The sequence below is a fragment of the Vespa mandarinia genome, chromosome 11 (genome assembly GCF_050613455.1).
Source record: "Vespa mandarinia isolate Hongniang chromosome 11, ASM5061345v1, whole genome shotgun sequence".
In the NCBI taxonomy this organism is placed as follows: Eukaryota; Metazoa; Arthropoda; class Insecta; order Hymenoptera; family Vespidae; genus Vespa; species Vespa mandarinia.
The window spans coordinates 4,499,531-4,517,500 of NC_140820.1; the positions used below are offsets into that span (position 1 = coordinate 4,499,531).

At 28.4% G+C, this 17,970-nt stretch overlaps 2 protein-coding genes and 3 long non-coding RNA genes across 7 annotated transcripts in view; 2 read left to right on the forward strand and 3 right to left on the reverse strand.

The window, feature by feature from the left end:
• Window positions 1-5,541: 5,541 nt before the first annotated feature.
• Window positions 5,542-6,698, reverse strand: LOC118441256 (uncharacterized). The gene is made up of 2 exons (XM_035865405.2): window positions 6,330-6,698; window positions 5,542-6,080 (listed from the first exon to the last, which is right to left on the reverse strand). Exons 1-2 carry the CDS (start codon window positions 6,551-6,553, stop codon window positions 5,582-5,584), a joined length of 723 nt encoding a protein of 240 aa, XP_035721298.2. The 5' UTR covers window positions 6,554-6,698; the 3' UTR covers window positions 5,542-5,581.
• A 161-nt stretch (window positions 6,699-6,859) lies between these two features.
• On the forward strand, window positions 6,860-11,347 carry LOC118441257 (uncharacterized). The gene is made up of 5 exons (XR_014982722.1): window positions 6,860-6,958; window positions 9,214-9,303; window positions 9,389-9,582; window positions 10,609-10,721; window positions 10,923-11,347. It is a non-coding gene; the product is annotated as an uncharacterized LOC118441257 (long non-coding RNA).
• On the reverse strand, window positions 8,097-11,483 carry Tbc1d15-17 (TBC1 domain family member 15/17). The gene is made up of 9 exons (XM_035865404.2): window positions 11,342-11,483; window positions 10,591-10,683; window positions 9,979-10,480; window positions 9,721-9,897; window positions 9,494-9,588; window positions 9,219-9,417; window positions 8,929-9,143; window positions 8,535-8,849; window positions 8,097-8,463 (listed from the first exon to the last, which is right to left on the reverse strand). The coding sequence occupies exons 1-9, from the start codon at window positions 11,366-11,368 to the stop codon at window positions 8,170-8,172; spliced, it is 1,917 nt and encodes a 638-aa protein (XP_035721297.1). The 5' UTR covers window positions 11,369-11,483; the 3' UTR covers window positions 8,097-8,169.
• Window positions 11,484-12,648: 1,165 nt separating this feature from the next.
• LOC118441389 (uncharacterized) lies at window positions 12,649-17,129 on the forward strand. 2 transcript variants are annotated; one of them, XR_004838094.2, is made up of 3 exons: window positions 12,649-12,721; window positions 15,984-16,490; window positions 16,648-17,129. It is a non-coding gene; the product is annotated as an uncharacterized LOC118441389 (long non-coding RNA). The 2 variants fall into 2 exon arrangements; XR_014982750.1 differs by having other exon boundaries at window positions 15,984-16,333.
• LOC118441390 (uncharacterized) overlaps window positions 16,618-17,970 on the reverse strand; it is a 2,096-nt gene continuing 743 nt past the window's right edge. Inside the window, exons 1-4 of one of the 2 annotated variants that reach the window (XR_014982751.1) lie at window positions 17,881-17,970; window positions 17,409-17,551; window positions 16,819-17,160; window positions 16,618-16,741 (exon numbers count right to left, since the gene is read on the reverse strand). The exon at window positions 17,881-17,970 is cut by the window's right edge and continues 62 nt beyond it. This is a non-coding gene — a long non-coding RNA (uncharacterized LOC118441390). The remainder of the gene's footprint in view (window positions 16,742-16,818; window positions 17,161-17,408; window positions 17,552-17,880) is intronic. The other variant, XR_004838095.2, reaches the window with a different exon arrangement.

Sequence of the window (17,970 nt, forward strand, 5' to 3'; positions counted from 1 at the left end):
ACACCAACCAAGTCCGCGGTTATACCTACCTGAGAACGATTTTGAAGTAGGCTGAGAAAGGGGAGATACCGAGTGAGAAGCGTAGAAAAAAAGCGCACGAATGCACTTAGCGATTCTCCGTACAAAATCGGTCCAATGGAAATGGAGGAAGTGATTCCAGGAGCTTTCTCTCTCCCTCTCCCTCTCCCTCTCCCTCTCCCTCTCTCTCTCTCTCTCTCTCTCTCTTTCGACGGTCTCCGAACGAATAAGATCTTCTCTTTTTCTTTTTTTTTTCTTTTTTCTTTTTTTTTCTTTTTTTCATTTGGAACGATATCGCGACTCCTTTTACCATGATTTCTTCTCAAAAGAAAAAAAAAAAGAAAGGAAGGAAAAAAAAAAGATGGAAAGGTCATTCTCTCGATCCGTCTTCATTGATCAAAGTATTCGATCGTCCAGATAACCAATCTAAAATATAAAACAGTTTCCTTTTCTTTCTTTTTTTCTTTTCTCTCTCTCTCTCTCTCTCTCTCTCTCTCTCTCTCTCTCTGCTTTTGTACTTTAACCGGACAGCTATGATTCTTATCATTGTCTTAGTAAAACTTTAGGATTTATTTCAATCACTCTAAAGAACGTATACGTATCTCTTCTCTTCTCTTCTCTTCTCTTCTCTTCTCTTCTCTTCTCTTCTCTTCTCTTCTCTTCTCTTTCCTACCAATGAGACCGAGATGAAATGATATATAATTCTTCGATATAATGTTCACGGGAAAGCTACGTCATGGACGATGCAACGCAACATACAACATACATACATACATACATACATACATACATACATACATACGTACATACGTACATACATACATACGTACATAAATACATACATACATGGATGGCGACTATATCGTGAAAGTTGATCGATAAAGATCTAAATGAAAGTCGTCGCGTAGCATAAGATATCTCTCGTATGCATATACATTACGATATATGCATGTATAAGTACATATATGGGTATAAATATATATGTATATATATATATATATATATATATATACATTATATGTATATACGGCTTTATATATATATACTCTGAAGTTTCCTAGAGGAAGACACACACACACAGTCCTTCTGCCTCGAAGGAAAACATAGAAAACGGTATTTTCTGCGAGACTCAAATATCAAACACGTTGGAAATTATCGTCCAAGGGATCTCTTATATGGAAGAAGATCAAGGGAAACACAGCTTTTACGTTACGTCTCTTAACATCAGCATGAGACATTTTTAAACGAAATTCAAAAAAAGAAAAGTTCATCCTATTAACCGATGCTTCCGATCATTTCATAATGTATCATATGTATCAATAATTATGAAACTGGTTTATGTTATTTGAAATATTAAAAGATATATCTTGTTTTAAGTTTGTAATTATTATTATCGTTATTATTCTGTAAATTTTACGATTACATAGAGGAATTATTTTTCTTGCTTTTTTTTTTTTATTTTTTCTTCTTTTCAAAAAAAAAAAAAAAATGAAATACACTCACTTGTCTTTCTTCGTCATTATATCAGATAAATAATTTTGGAAATAGTACAAATCCAAATTTCAAATTATTCTCAATGATTATAGGATCATACGTCAATTTTCGATCTGTTTGATTTATTATTAAGTCTTTTAAAATTCTCTTACGTCTATGTAAATAAATAATTATCTAAAACAATTTAAATAATCAATACCATGCATTCCTTTGTATTTTTATTTTTTTTTTGTTTTTGTTTTTTTCTTTTTTTTTTTTTTTTGAAGTATTAAAACGAAGCAATTAATGCAGAAGTAAAAAATAAAAAATAAAAAAATAATAATTTCCATTGGAAAAGTATTTATTCGATTAATTGTAAGATTTATCATGAAAATGACGAATACAAAAAAAAAAAAAGAGAAAAAAATAAAACAAAAGCAAAAAGGTAAGGATGAGCAAGCTCTCTTCTCTTAGAAACAACAAGTTTTAAGATCCCGTGGGAGTATATGGTAGAAAGACGGAATAGGGCTTCGATACACGTGAAGCAGTATCGACACGGCGAAACGCGTTATCTCGATAATTAGGTGCTTTCTCCAAAGCAAAGTATCGATGTTAAAGTCTCACGAACTGGTTTCGGAATTCTACGGTCCGTGTCAACGGGTCTACTTAGAGATAAAGTATTGACGGGTCGAGGAGGCAGGCTCTTCTTTACGTTCTCTCTACCCTCTTTATTTTCCTTTTCTTTTCTTTCGTCTAATCTATGCACGATATATCTACTAGCAGAACGTGTCTTCCCTTGGAGAGACCTCGATCAATCCTCTATCGTATACATATATCTCAAAAAGTTACTACTTTTCAAAATCAAACGAATTCTATTTCTATTTAGATTCATAAATTTTCGAATAATCGATTAATCCCTATCATCGTATAGCCAAGAAAATTATTATAAAGTCAATCTATTTGATCGTATTTGATTTAAATAAATAAATCAAGATAATTATTCGATTAATTATCTTTTAAATATCTACTATTTTATCCTATTAATTTTACCGATTCGATCGACTCTTTTAAATATCTACAATTTACTCTTTTCAATCAAATATATTCTCTTACAATTTATAGACAGTAGAGGACAAAAAAAAATTAAAAAAAAAAAAGAAAGAAAAAGAAAAGAAATATGCTATTTCTCTAACTTATTACTAAATAGAATAACTTAACGAATTAATATTTTATATTTGATTCTTTGCTGAAGTTAAAAAGTCCAACGTTATTTCGAAGAATTCGTAAAAAGAAAAAAGATCGATTCGAAAAAAGAAAAAAAGGATCTTCACAATGATTTTTCAAGTTCTTCGATGCAACGTAAATCGATTGTTTCAAACGCGAGTAATAATAATATAGAAACGTTATGGCGTGGCCGTTCGCATTAGCCATTAATTGCTTCCCGCGGTATATTTCATGCGTTAGGTGTCATTTATGGAGAGAGAAACCCGCATAGAATCTCGATAATGCCTCTGGCATGATCGTTCGGAACTTCTCTCTTGCTCTTTCTATCTTTCTTACTTCTGTCACGACGATTACGAGTCCTTTACTCTCTTTCATAGAAGAGACCACGGCCTCTTACCTCCTACCTCTTTATAATGTTCTTAAGCGACTCTTGGTAGCCTCCAGGACAATTGCTTTTAACTTTAGACCTGTAACCCCGAACTTCTCGCGCTCCTAATGCCATTTAATAAACGCGAATCACATGGCTGTGTTTATAATAACGTTACAAACTTGAATAGACAATAGTAAAGTACTCAATATATGTCTATGATTCATATAGCTTCTTGAATAATTTTTCTCCCTTTAACTCACTCCCTCCTTTCTCTTTCTTTCTCTGTCTCTCTTTTCATAATTATAATATAATATTAAATAATGGAAAATTATTGATAACTGATAATTGAAATTATATCAATTATACGTCATTTGATTTACAATCTTCGATAACTAAAGCAAATTTATTGATGTAACCTACGATAGAATAAAGCATATCGCGTTGTTATTAAATTAAATTATTGAAAAAAAGTTTATTTATTGCTAAAACAGTTAAAATCTGAATAATTCAAATTTAAGATCTATTTATAATGAAATTCATTACAGATATAAGATTTATTAAATAACAAGAGTAAATATAATTATTTGAATAATGGAAATTAATGTTAAATGCAACATTTATTATCAGCTCGATCAAACAAATAAAATCTGAATAGATGATGTAATAAAATCAAATAAAATTTGGATATATTTAGTAATAATAAAACGATTTAATATAAAAAAAAAAAAAGAAAACTATTTTATATTATCAAACAAAAAAAGAAAGATAGTAATAGTAGAGCGCTGTTTTATCAGCCAATAAAATATTTGTTAATAATAGTAGAACAATATTTACGGACGAATCAAAATCAATTGATTATAATAGGTCTCTGCTTTACCGATCAAGTTTTAATTTATCGATAATAATAAGATGCGATTTTACCGACTGAATTAATATATCGGTAAGAGTGAACAGCTATTTTGCCAACTGTGTTAAATTGAGAATGTAGATAAGTCGGCTATTCATTCACTATCTTTTGTTCAAAGCGTGTATGACTTTAGCGACAAATATGGACAAAATATGAACTACGAATACAAATGGGGAACACTGTCATCATCATACGACTATCTTGTCGGGATATATAAACTTTAATAATATAAATTTACGAATTTAAAGAAATTATCTTCGAATTACTATATCTTATCTATTTGCTTCTAGAAATATTATTGCCAATGTAAAATTTTAGTACTGTAGTATTAAATCAGAATTAAATTGATGAAATTTTGAAAATATATTAAAATATGTAGCTGTTCGCTCGATAATATTTGCATTGCGTGATTTAGAATTAGATTTTAATATATCGCAAGTAATACCGACTTTTAGATCTCATCATGTGGAGGTTGCTGCATCTGAAGATCTATAGTCTAACGGGTGATTTTATTCTGAAATTTACATTCGCGAGGTAATCTAATGAAATTTTCAAGCAAATAAAATGAAATCTTTAGTAAAATTTTCAATTGGCCCGCGAACATCCGTGTCTATGCGTACGAGTATTCTCCCTACCTTTTCGTATTTTCCGTGTAAAAAATCGATGATAAGTTTGTCTCTCGATGATCTCGATGAACCTGTGGCGACAAATCGGCGCCAAATCTTTTTATTTTTTTATCTTCTTTTCAACAGAAGCAGGCAATCATTAATTCACGGACATAACGTAACCATTCAAGTGTGTATGTGAAAATCAGTAATGGAGCTACGCGAGCTTCTTCTCTTTTGTCGCAAGTTTCAAGTGGCGCCACAGTATAAAACTTTTTCTATGGCGAAAAATATCAAAAATAGCATTTATCAAAACAACAAGAACAAACATATTTCTTGACTAATTTTAATGGACGAAGATCTCATTTCATGGACAAAGATTTTATCTAAGACTTTATTTTTTCTGAATTTTTCAAAAAGCTTTTTATTTATAGATAAATCATTCTCGAAAAATATCATTCTTGAGCATGATTTTTTTTTTTGAAAGAAAATAAAACTTTTTCAATAATTAGAAAAAGATATGTCCTAGATTAAACCTACGTCTTTAAAATGAGATATTGTTCATTAAAATCGATTAAGAATTACGTATGTTCTCATTGATGCCATAAACTATTATAAAATCAGAGACAGCGAACAGCCTTAAGGCTGTTTATTTGTAGTATTTATGATTTCAGTAATAAGTATTAACAAAATATAAATTAAAAATGCACAATAGAGAAAGACTATTCCCCAAAACGTATTCAAATAGTTATTAGCTTAACATTACTTGCAATTATGTATTATAACGATAATACATAATGTATAAAATATAATATATAAAAGATTATAACAATAACGATAGAAATTAAAATTTGAATAATGATAATAAAATTGATTTTACATTTCTTTGTTTTCTTTTTTTTTTTTTCTTTTTTTTTTTTTTTTTTTTTATTAGAAATATTCAAGTTATATGCATTAAAACAATAAAAAAAAAAAAAAAATAATTTATAGCCTTAATGGTATATTTGGCCAATATTGAGGTTTTGATTTATCTTTGTGTCTTTCTATTGTTGCCCGTAAAGCAGTTTCCATAGCCAATATCGTGGGACTTGCATCGCCATACAATAATTTTGCTTCTTTACTTCTAGTACGAGCCCAAGCTGCTCCTCCTTCCATAGAAACTATACCCTTTTTTTTGCTAGCAGCTAATTCCTGTTCACGTTTTTGTTTCAACTCCATTTTATGACGTAAACTTTGTTCTAAGAAGGTCATCATATCCTCATCCACATGAAATTCCAAATCCTGATCACCTTTAGGCTCCTTCCTTTTTTCATTATCTTGAAAATTATTATCTTTCTTATGACTATTCTGTTGTTGCTTATAAGTCTTTCTATTGTCAGTCTGTTGATTATTTTGTCCAATTAAAGATCTAATTTTATTTCGTAATATTTCATTCTCGTGTTCCAAAGCTAAACAACGTGATCTCCACCATATTACGCTGTGCCTGTAAATAAAAATTTTATAATATTTTCCCCTTACAAAATAGAAAATAAAAAACAAATTGAAATGGATGACTATACTATAATATAAGTATTATAAATGTTATGATTTTATTATAAATAAAATCATAATAATATGTATAGTAATATGTGTGGTAAATAAAAATAAATCATTAAATAAATAGATACAAAGATAAAATAAAAAAAAAAAAGAAAATAAAAAATTTAACTTGTTTACAAAAGTAATAATTTACCTTTTTTGCCACTCTTGAGCAGCCGCATAATTTTTCCAAAATGCATCGGCTTGCATCGTCTCAGTTATTATTTTTTCTTCGGAAATAGATACATTAGCCAATTCTTTTAACAACCGTTGCTTTTTGATCGATTTAACCTCCAATTTGATACGTTCGCGTCGTCGCTTTTTCACATTACGTTTTTTCTTTCGATTTCTATTTTTTCTTACAGAAAGAAATTCCATACCTCGTGACAAATCGAAGAATTTAAACGTCAGTTATATTTTATACCAACATAAAAAGTCTCATTGTTTATATAGAATTTAATTCTTTTTTTTATCTATTTTTTTCTTTCTCTCTTTTTTTTTTTTTAAACGGAAAACCGTTGAAACGCCCTCGTGCATTAAATACAAAAATTATGTAGATGTTTTACGTTAGTATTATTCAAAAGATTTAGATAATATTCAAATGTTTTTTTTTGTTTTTTTTTTCCTTACTATCGTTTAATATATTATCTTTTCGAAAAATTATTTTCTATATATGTAAATAAGGTTACGAATCATTAACAACATTCGTTAAAGCATTACATTTCGTTTTGTTCTACTTTAACGATCTATCGTCGACTTTTTCAAACAAATATTTTCTCTTACGTACGTATTATATTCTTCGATTTATAATTATTTATTAAATTATAATTATGTAAAAAATATTTTTATCTATCAGAAATTATTATTTGAAAAAATTCATTACTCATTTTGTTTTATTTTTCAATAATTAAATCAAGATCATAAATTCTTCCATTCGTACTTTTCTAATTATTATTTATAATTATTATTATTATAAATAATAATTATTATCTATATATAATTATTATTATAAATAATTATTATTATCTATAATAATTATAAATTTATTAAATTAGAATATAAATTTTAACAGTTTTAAAATGAACGTAATATCAATGAGAATGTTAAATTAAAGGATAAAAAGGGAATAAAAGGGACAGATCAAATGAAAACAATTTGTAAGATTAAATAGGTGATTTTATTAGAAATATACAGCGCTTTTGTGACACTTTATACAAATCTAAGAAAACATGTCATTTTAATCCAAGAAAAAAAAAAAAAAAAAAAGAAGAAGAAGAAGAAGGTTCCACACATTGCGCTGTTACAAGATAAGAGTTTAATATCATTGCTCCCTTTTCGATATTTAAAGTTCATGCAAAGTTTGGTAGAAATGAGCCAATCGGTATCAACTTGAATAACTTTTTATATCTTCCATTAAGATAATAGTTTCAAGTATTAATAAAGTTCTTATAAATACAGCAAATATATTATAAATATCTCAAAATTCAACGCTACTAATATTTAGTTTTGCTGTTTCTTGCAAATATTATATAAACCTTTTACATTTACACTTATGACAAAATTGAAAATTTGAGAAGAAATAATCTTTCTTTTTGTTTTTCTTTCTTTTTTTTTTTTCTTTTTTCTTTTTTTGCTTTTTCTCATTTTTCTCACAAATAGAATGCCAATGATAAACGATCGGAGATAAATACTTTATTTTTTTTTTATTTTACATCAAAGCTTCGCTTTTTGTGTGCAATCTAATTTCGTTGAAAGCTGAACACGAGATCGTGACATGTTTAGAAAAAAAAAAAAAAAAATAAAAATAAAAAGAAAGATAAAGAGAGAGACAGAGAGAGAGAGAGAGAGAGAGAGAGAGAGAGAGAGAGAAAAATGATAATATAAGAATTCTTCTGTGCACGATACTAGCAGCCTAGAGTTCTTTTCTTTTTTTTTTTTTTTTTTTATATAGATCTTTATAATCACAAAATTGTGACAAAAGACCAATCCTGATCTCATAGATATGACAAATTCAGACCTCTTTCAAAAGACACTTCATTACTACCAAACTTGATGTTTCCACTTTCTGAACTGTTTCGTCTTGAGCACAATCTTGTTCTAGCACAAGAACTAGAAGGTTCATCATCTTCTATATCACTTCCATCTATTCGTTTTCGAGGTTCTAGACCAATAATAACACGCACATTGTCAGACAATTTGTCTTCTACTGCCATTAATTGATGGAAAATACCTTCTGCTTTAGAAAGTGTCCATGGTAGTTCAATGTGTAAAGAAAGATCATTTATATGCTATAAAAAGAGAAACGATTGTTATTAGCTCATTGTTTAAATTGTTTATTAAAAACATTATTATTACTTACTTTGAGTATTTCCGTAAACCCAAAATTATTTTCCATCAATACATTTTTTTCTGTATCTAATATAGCCACACATATCAATAAATGAAAATTAGGGCATGGTAAGCCAGTCCATAAAATCTCCCATAGTTTCATTATATCAATTGAATTAAATTCTCTTTTGAACAACACTAATAACCAACGAAAACAGAAAAACATATTCCCAGAATCATGTTGATTTAAATAGTGTGCTAATTGTCGATCAGTAGTATTTAATAGAGTATATAAATGACATAGCTGTGCTTTCATTCCAGTTTGATCCATTTCAAAATTTGTACTCTATATTTAAAAAGGGGAGAAAAAAAAAGTAAATAAAACTATAAAAATGATTCATAATAATAGATAATTAATAATTTACCACTTTATCCATAAAACCAACAAAACACCAAAATGCATCTGATTCACTATCCATCAAACATAAAATAGGACTGAGCAGATCGCTCATACCTTGAACATACCCTAAATCAAAATTGTACATAACATATGTCATGAGTATGTCGTATAATAATTCTAAATGATTATTGTCGCCTGAATAATAAGGATGTGTCCTATCTGTTCTGTTCACATCTTTCTCTATAAATCATTTAAATCAAATTAATATATTATTGGCAAAATATCCTTTAAGATTAATATCTCATTTTAGATTACCTATCAAGCTTTTCCTATCACGAAAATCTGCAAAACGATTTTCTTGTGATGGTGTCATGGAGCGCCATTGAAGTTTCATATTGAAGTATTCATCAGCCTTCTTTTTTCTTATTTCCAATCTTTCAATGTGACTTGAATTCCATGGATAATAATTTAATAAAAATTTCCAGACCTCATAACGTAAGGACGGAGATATACCCTAAGAGTTTAGAAAACATTATTGCAGCTGACATCATCATACAGAAGAATATTTGAAGTGGATAAAATATACAGACCCCACGAAATATGATTTCTTTAACGGCATCTGAATCAACAATTCTTCCTTCTGAATCCTTACTTTTGTCCCATTGTTCTTGTGTTAAAGGTGAGCCTAATATTTTTAATGTTATTAATACATTTCTTTGCAAATCTTTTTTTGTATCGAATTTATATATATATATATATATATATATATATATATATATATATATATAAATATATATATATATATCAAGTAACATACCTCTTGGACAAGGAGGTCTCGATGGTAATGATAAACCTATATCCGTTTCTCCTATTACTTCATACTCATCCCCTGATCCAACAGATACTGGTGGATGATGGACATCAATTGTAAAGGAAGAGTTAAACAAATCTGCTACTGCTTCTTCAACCGGTCTTCTTGCTGGTTCCTTATATACTGAAATATATAATTAGATTAATATGTCATATTTTATTGAAATATTTACAATAAGTATGAATTTTGATGTATTTTACTTACACCAAATGTCCGCTAATTTGCTAAATGCTTCTAGCGTAGTCTCATATGGACGGTTGTGTAAATTCTTCATAAATTTCCATACATAATCCGAAGTATTTTCTTGAAATAAATTCAATTCTGCGAATGATTTGTTTAAAACAGTTTCAACCTCATCCAATACATGATACAAATTTTTGTCTTTCGGTGATCTTCTAAAGTTAATAAAATTCTTTAAAGAATTAGTAAAGGTTTCAGCTTTCGACAATTGGAAGAAGGCAACATAGGTGGTACCATCCCTTTGTATAAATATAAGCTGTTGTCCTCCATGATTTACACGAAATGATTTTAAGTCAGAGAATAATATTCTAACGATTCTCGAACGTCCAAGAGAATCTGGACCATCGGAAGATGTACGAGTTCTTCTTGTATGGGTGTCTACTAAAGACCATTCCGGATCTTGATCCTGATTCTCTAACACGACTGAATCTTCTACAGGTTTCCATTCTATGCACTTTCCAAAACTCTAACGCATAAAAGATAACATATGATTCTTGCATATTAAAAAAAATTTATATTATATACATTTTATACGCATGCATATAAATTGATAATAATAGATTATTCTTTTCTTACATATTCTACAATGTTCAGAGTGCCAGAGCTGTGAACTTCGTCTTCTTTGCTATTAGATCTACGAAGTACAACCCCTGCGTAGATGCAGAGATCCTAGAAAGAAAGCAGCATTTCGATAATGAAGGAAAAAAGTGAGATTAATCTTATATAAGCTATTTTTTTTACATTACTTTCAATATATACATGAGTCATAGTAATTAAAATATACTAATGTAATAAATTCTTATGGGCACATAAAGATCTATAAAGATCATTGTATTTGATATACTATTCAAAAAAAAAAAAAAAAAAAAAAAAAAAAAAGCTGTATGATCGAGTATATTTATTTTCAGATGCTTCATTTCTAATCAGTCTGCTGTTCATATTACTGATCAAAAAACGTAATCGTTTGCGTACACTTAACTACATGGAAAAAAAAGCGAGCTAACCTATACGCAGTGTTTACAGTATTAAAATATGAAGCATAGGATAAAAAAGTTTTGATCGAATATTCGAAACGTATAAAAATAATTGAACTTAAATGAAACATTAACAAAAATATCAAGTCTTATGATCCGTTCGTATACGTTTTTTGTCTATAATACATTGTTGTTGACATTTGATAGGGGAAACATGTGGGCGGGTAATGTTCGATGTACGTCATTCTCGAATTAGACGTGCTGCCTGAATTTCATGCAGTTTATACGACGTTGATATGAGAGCGTGTGTTGAAAAGATGACGGTTGAAAATTCATGAATATTATTTTCTCACCATTCCCTGCTCCGTCGGTTCGAACATCTCAAAAGTACACGCACAATCGTTCGTATGAAACACTGACAAGTTGATCTAATTTCAACACATCCCTACCACGAGCTACGATACCAAGTCCCTTACAATATAAATTTAACGTCCTGATCATTCGACGACAATCAAGACAGCCATGCAACGTTTATCTGTCTTACTAATTTCAACGTTTGCTAATAGTTCGTTCATTTTGACGACGTAATAAATTCACATAGAACGTCCTTAGAATATATATATATGATCAAAAGGATGACGGAAAACTTCTTAAACGAAGAATTCAACGCTTAGCAAATAGCAGTGGTACCGCTTGTTACCACTCTGTGTATCTATGAACCAATCAATTTGACATATTATATATGATAATAATTAATAATATAAGATAATAGAATAATAAAAGGATATATTCGTAGAAGTAGAAATACTATGTTGTTGTTTTTTTTTTCTTTTTTCTTTTTTCTTTTTCCTTTTTTCTTTTTTCTTGTTTTTTTTTTTTTTTTTTTTTTTTTTTTAAATTAGATTACACATATATATTTTCTAAAGATATTTATTATTTAATATCATAAAAATTTTAATTAAGATTTTATTATTGCATCTTTTTACATGTACCGATCAAGGTGAGCTCTTTGTGATTCTCCCTGTCGTTTTGATCACACCTTTGTACGATTCATGTGCAAATGCTTATGCATGTAGATACATATATACACATATGTAAATGTGATATATATATATATATATATTCATCGTTCAATTTTCAAATGAATATTTTGTAATCGAACATTAGTCATTTTTAGCCTTTGAACCGAATGTTTGTCATCGAATAAAAAACCCATGAAATTTTATATTAACATTACCCAATATATATATGTATATATATACGCACAAACACGCACACATATATATATATCGCTTGTAATTTATTGCCATTCATTGCTTAGCAATCTTATTATTCTTTACATATTTATATTACATAGTGCATATATATATATATATATATATATATATATATATATATTAACCTACAAAATAGAGAACATAGGTATTGCCATCTTACGTTGAAAATGATAAACTACTTTAAAGTCGACTGTTTCAATCGAACAAAGCATTTCTATGATGATCATTATTAATTAAACTTTAAATGTTGAAATATCTATAGCGTGTACACTTATACATTTTTAATTATTTTTTTTTTCTTTTTTTTTTTTTCTTTTTTTGTACTATCGATAGTACTTCGATTGATAGAACTTCAAACGAATTCATTATTTCTTGTTACTAGAAATTTATCGCTCGACAGGATTACAAAAATATACGGAAGGAAGTTCATCGAACTGGTTGGTTAAATTCTTCCAGGTAATTTCACCATATGAAAGCATCAATTTATTCGTTAAAACGATACTAGCAAACAATTACTCATTTTATAATAATTTCCTGTGCATGTCGCACAGGAAGAAACAGAAAAGAAAACAAAAAAAGGTATATTTCATGTAATATCTTTCATATGATACGCCATTATAACTCGATAAAGTAAGTACATACACGCGTAATCAATGAGGATAAAGTCCGACTCATCGTCGAGAAGAGTCACTTGACAAGAAATATATGATGATAAATATTGTAGAGGATAGCTTTTTTTAAAGGCAATTTAATTACAAAAAAAAAAGCAAAAAAAAAAAAATAAGTAAATAAATAAATAATTAAATAAATAAATGAAATAAATAAAGGGGAAGGGAAGATACAAGAAAGAAAAAAAAGAAAAAAAAGAAAAAAGAATTCTATACGTTCGCCTTGGTTTTAATGACAATCCACATGTTTGCACTTTCACCAGACAGTTAGCGGGTGTGTTACCTCGAGTACATCTGTACCAAAGAATTGTTTCCGCAAGCGTAATATTTACTGTTGCTTTGCGCTATCTTATCTATCAGGCGTTCTTTTTGTTTTTTCCCTTACCAATAATATATATATATATATATGTCTATTTTGTAATAGATAGGAAAATTGCGAATATGAACTTGTACATATTTGTTTAATTATCGTTCGACGGATATTTTTTATGGAAAAATTTCAAAAGTACTACCATACTAATTCTTGATAATGATATTAATAATAATGATGATGATGATGATGATGATGATGATAATGACGATGATAAAATTATTAGGATATTAAAATATAAGCTGTTATAAGTCCTTACGTATTATAAAAAGCGATTTAAAGGGACAATCACTTGCAAGTCTAATTCCCTTGCAAGGTCAACGATCTAGCAATCGACGATTTATTGAGAATATTTATTGTTCAAAGCCTTTGTTAATAAGATATAATCGAATCTAAAAGATGAACTTTGTCATTATACATATATTTAAAGTTGCGAGGCCATGTAAGTGTAAAGCAAGCGACGAGGCAAGCGACTTATTGCAAAAGATTGCTTAAATTTTTTAACGTTGTATGAAAGCTTTTGTGGATGTTCACGTTATATAGGGTTATATAGTTCACGTTATATAATTCACGTTATATATCTGAAGAAAAAAATTTAGTTTGAAAAGTTTCGGAAAAAGAGTAATTGATTTAATAAAATCATCTAGGAACTATTGATTCTTTCTATATGTACACAAACATACACACACATATGCATGGACATATGTATATATTTTCTCAATGACCTTCGAGCTCAAAAAAGTATCTCCATATCTAGATGATTTGCGGAAAACAAAGGAAGGAATGTAGATGCGTCCTAATTCGACTTAAGTCACATATGGAAGATTGGAGAAACGCATAGAAAGAATCCTAATTGACTTTGTTGAAACGTATCCGCATGATTTCAAATATAAATTTCCATCGTTTTGCGTCAATGTAAAAATTAAACTACCCTACGAGCTGTCGCTATTACTTTTACACCAAGAATCGATAGATTATATCGAGCGTTTAAACAAGTTAAACCCTTACCTCATAACAGATGAGGTATCGATTGTTTGTTATTCGGACATCGATTATGTGTTCAACCATGAACACGTATCACGTTATTTTATACTCGTATGGTTTTGTCTTTGTCTTTGTTTTAACTTTGAATCATTCTAGAATCATTTGGATGATTAACGTTAAATCTAAATCTCAATTGTTAGACTTTGTTTCAATTTGTCATTAATATTAATATAAATACAAAAACGATGAGCGCGTTTATCATTCACGCGTTGCTTGATAATTTAATCGAATTTATTATTTAGAAAACTTGTATATATATATAGTATATTTTATATATATATATATATATATATATATACATACATACAAGTACGTTTAATATACATCATACATGTTAAATCATAACGTAGAATAAGCCGAGAAAAGAGGACACGTTTTGTTCTCATCTTCGTATATAGTCGAGTTTATAAAAATATTTATCGTAAAAGTATGTTACTCAGTAATTTTTATACAATAAATGACCTCATTTACAATACATATAATTAATTCAAATTCATTTATTATGTAATTAATATATAATAATATATATTAAATAGGTAAATGTATATTAAAAAGTAAAATACGTGCATATTATATATATATATATATATATATATATATATATATATTTATGTTTGTGTGTGTATGCGTGTGTATGTATATTTATTCTAAAATAATACCGTTATGCCGAGAAACCCAAACAATACGATACATGTGTGCTGTATTTATTTTTACTTGGCCAATATATTTATGCAGACATTTCTATCGTTGATGTTTAGAAAGACGAACATATAGTCAAAAATAGACAGACATTACGGGGCAGCCCATTACGTATGAATAAAAATATGCTGACTTAACACGATCATTCTTATTGATCATCACGGCATTTTCAATGGTGACTGTTTCTTTTCTTTATAAATTTTATATATATATATATATATATATATATATACAAAGAAAATATCTTTATTTCTAATTATTATTGTTAACAAATCGAAACATCTGTTTAAAGAATAATAATGTAATCATAAAATCGATCTAAACGCAGTGAGTTCGGTGCGGCCGCACTGCGACGGTCAAGTACAAAATATCTGAGTGCAAAGTAGAAAACCGGACGGAAACATGCACTAGATGAAAAAAGGATTCCGAGATGCACCGACTTTTATCTTTAATATAACTATACACACTTCTTCGTAAAAGGAATAGTCAGCGTTTTTTGTCATATGTTTATCTTCTATTTCCTTTTTTCTTTCCATCGAATAACACAGACGATTAACGAATAAGATGACGATGCATCGTGTAAAGTGCTATACAATTCTTTTTATTTCTTTTATAATAATTGATCCAATCTAAATGATTATATATTTATATTATAACGATCTTCAATAATATACTTCAGAAAATTTGGAAAAGAAAGAAAAACAGAAAAAAATTTGATAAAAAAGGATCAAAGATGCTTAAAGTCGGTATTTTGTTAAAAGTTATATTAAATATAACTTTATGTTAAATTTATATTAAATATAACTTTGTGTTAAAGTTATATTAAGTTTTTTGTATAAGTTATATTATGAAATATATGTGAAATTATATATATATATATTTTTTTTATTTATTAATAATTTATTTTGACGATGATTAATTCTTTTCTTTCTTTCAGGATAATTTGTCACACATTTGTTGTGGTTTCATCGAGGTCGTCTAAAAGGATAAAAGACGCATTTTAAAGGACACAGCAAACTCGTTATAACGTTCTAGCTCTTTCATTTGACAAATTTAAATCATGGACTCGTGAGGATCATATGCGATGACTTTCAATGGATACGAGTAATGACATCGAGTGTTTCTCGGGACTTCTGCCGTCAAGTGGAACTGATAAATATTCATCGCTAGAGAGTAAAACAGCGATCTACCTACGTCATAAGCATCAGGCAGATCATACTGAAGAGAGAATGAGAAATCGATATCTTGATGAACAAAAGAAGATTCGCCGATTAATTTTTCTTGATGGTTCATAAAAACACATTGTTTTAAACGATAAAGAAAACACAGATAGACTTATTAACGTCAATAAGATTTATTTATTAAATTAATTTTATTTATTTTATTTATTAATAACACGTATATGCGTTTGTGTGTCTAGAATTAATAGGACAATAAGTTACAGGTAATGATAATAATAACAATTTTATTTTTTTCAGCAATATTCTCGAGTCGTCGTTGACACAATCAGAATAATTTAACATTAAAAAGATACCTTTTTAAATTAAACGAACAAACAGTTTTGATAGTACGTTGGATTAATTTAAAATTTGTACTTTCAGGTGACATCGTAGTTGTGATGTCGACGGGTGCAAAGGTTTTCCATGGGATACGGCTTGCAATCGATATGCTTTGACGGCAGACAAAGGTTGTGTCCTGCGTGAAAGAAAAAGGGCTGTGTTATGTCGCGTGTTTAGCAAAGCTCATATATGTACACGTTGATGTATACTTACATGCAGGTACATACATACATTTGTATTCTTTTATTTCTATCTACATTGATGCGATGTATATTCCTTGCTCACGTAAAATAGAGTATATACATATGTAGATATATATCTATGTATGTATGTACATACAGAGCAGACATACATATGTATCCCCATTGAAAGGTGCTGGGGACTCTTCTTCTCTACACTTGGAGATAAAATTCCTTAAGATGCTTGGGCTATAGACGAAAGCACATTTCTTCTTCTTCCTTCTTCCTTCTTCTTCTTCCATGTAGTAACACAGGGACCATTAGCCTTTCTTTAACTTTTCTCGAACAATGGTCTTTAAAATATTTTATCTAAAATCTAAAACATTTATGTAAATTGATATATCTATATAATTGTATAATTTCGTTGATTTTGATTTTGATTTTGATTTTTAGAGAGATATTTTAGACAATAAACTTTGGAAGATTTAATGTTCTAATATGTTTCATCATATTTTTTAGATATAATAAATGATATTAAAGAAAGAAATGTGATTTTCAGAGAAAAAAAAAAATTGTAATCCCATCAGAAATGAATTTTTTATGCATTTGTTCGGCAATACTTACGTCATTACTCCATTATATAGATCATTTCCATGTCGAAATAATTCAATGACACCATCCTCCTTACTTTGACGCCCTCGAGAGATGTATATAAACAAGATATCGACGACCGAACTATCATTTATTCAAAGATGTATTATATCGGCCTAAAAATGTATTTTATCGATCGGTTAATAATGGACCTCAATTAAGAGACAAATAATTCTTTGTTTGATACTAGGTAAATTATTAATTTACTTTATGAAATAATTGTTATATCGAAACAATTTTGTATGACTAAATATTTATGAGAATTAACTTTAAATATTTTCCATATTTTTTTTAAGATATCAAATATATATATATATATATATATATATATATATATATATATATGTCTGAAATTTATTTTTTATTCTTTTCAAATCTCCTAAAGAAAAAATTAAAAAAGAGTTATCGCTTCTGCATAATGCAGTATTATAAGATACACACCTACCGTCATAAAAAATAATATAGAATGTTTCAAGCGAAAATATCTAAGCAGAAATTATGGTATAAATTTTTTCTGATGTATTTCAAATTTCAA

What these genes read in the sequence shown, in the direction of transcription:
- LOC118441256 (XM_035865405.2), bottom strand. Translation starts at nt 6,553, where the DNA reads ATGGAATTTCTTTCTGTAAGAAAAAATAGAAATCGAAAGAAAAAACGT. An exon ending in GCTCAAGAGTGGCAAAAAAG is followed by an intron (nt 6,081 to 6,329) that starts GTAAATTATTAC and finishes TTTTATTTACAG; the next exon opens with GCACAGCGTAATATGGTGGA.
- Tbc1d15-17 (XM_035865404.2), bottom strand. Translation starts at nt 11,368, where the DNA reads ATGTTCGAACCGACGGAGCAGGGAATG. An exon ending in AACCGACGGAGCAGGGAATG is followed by an intron (nt 10,684 to 11,341) that starts GTGAGAAAATAA and finishes CTTTCTTTCTAG; the next exon opens with GATCTCTGCATCTACGCAGG. An exon ending in TGATAGGAAAAGCTTGATAG is followed by an intron (nt 9,144 to 9,218) that starts GTAATCTAAAAT and finishes AATGATTTATAG; the next exon opens with AGAAAGATGTGAACAGAACA.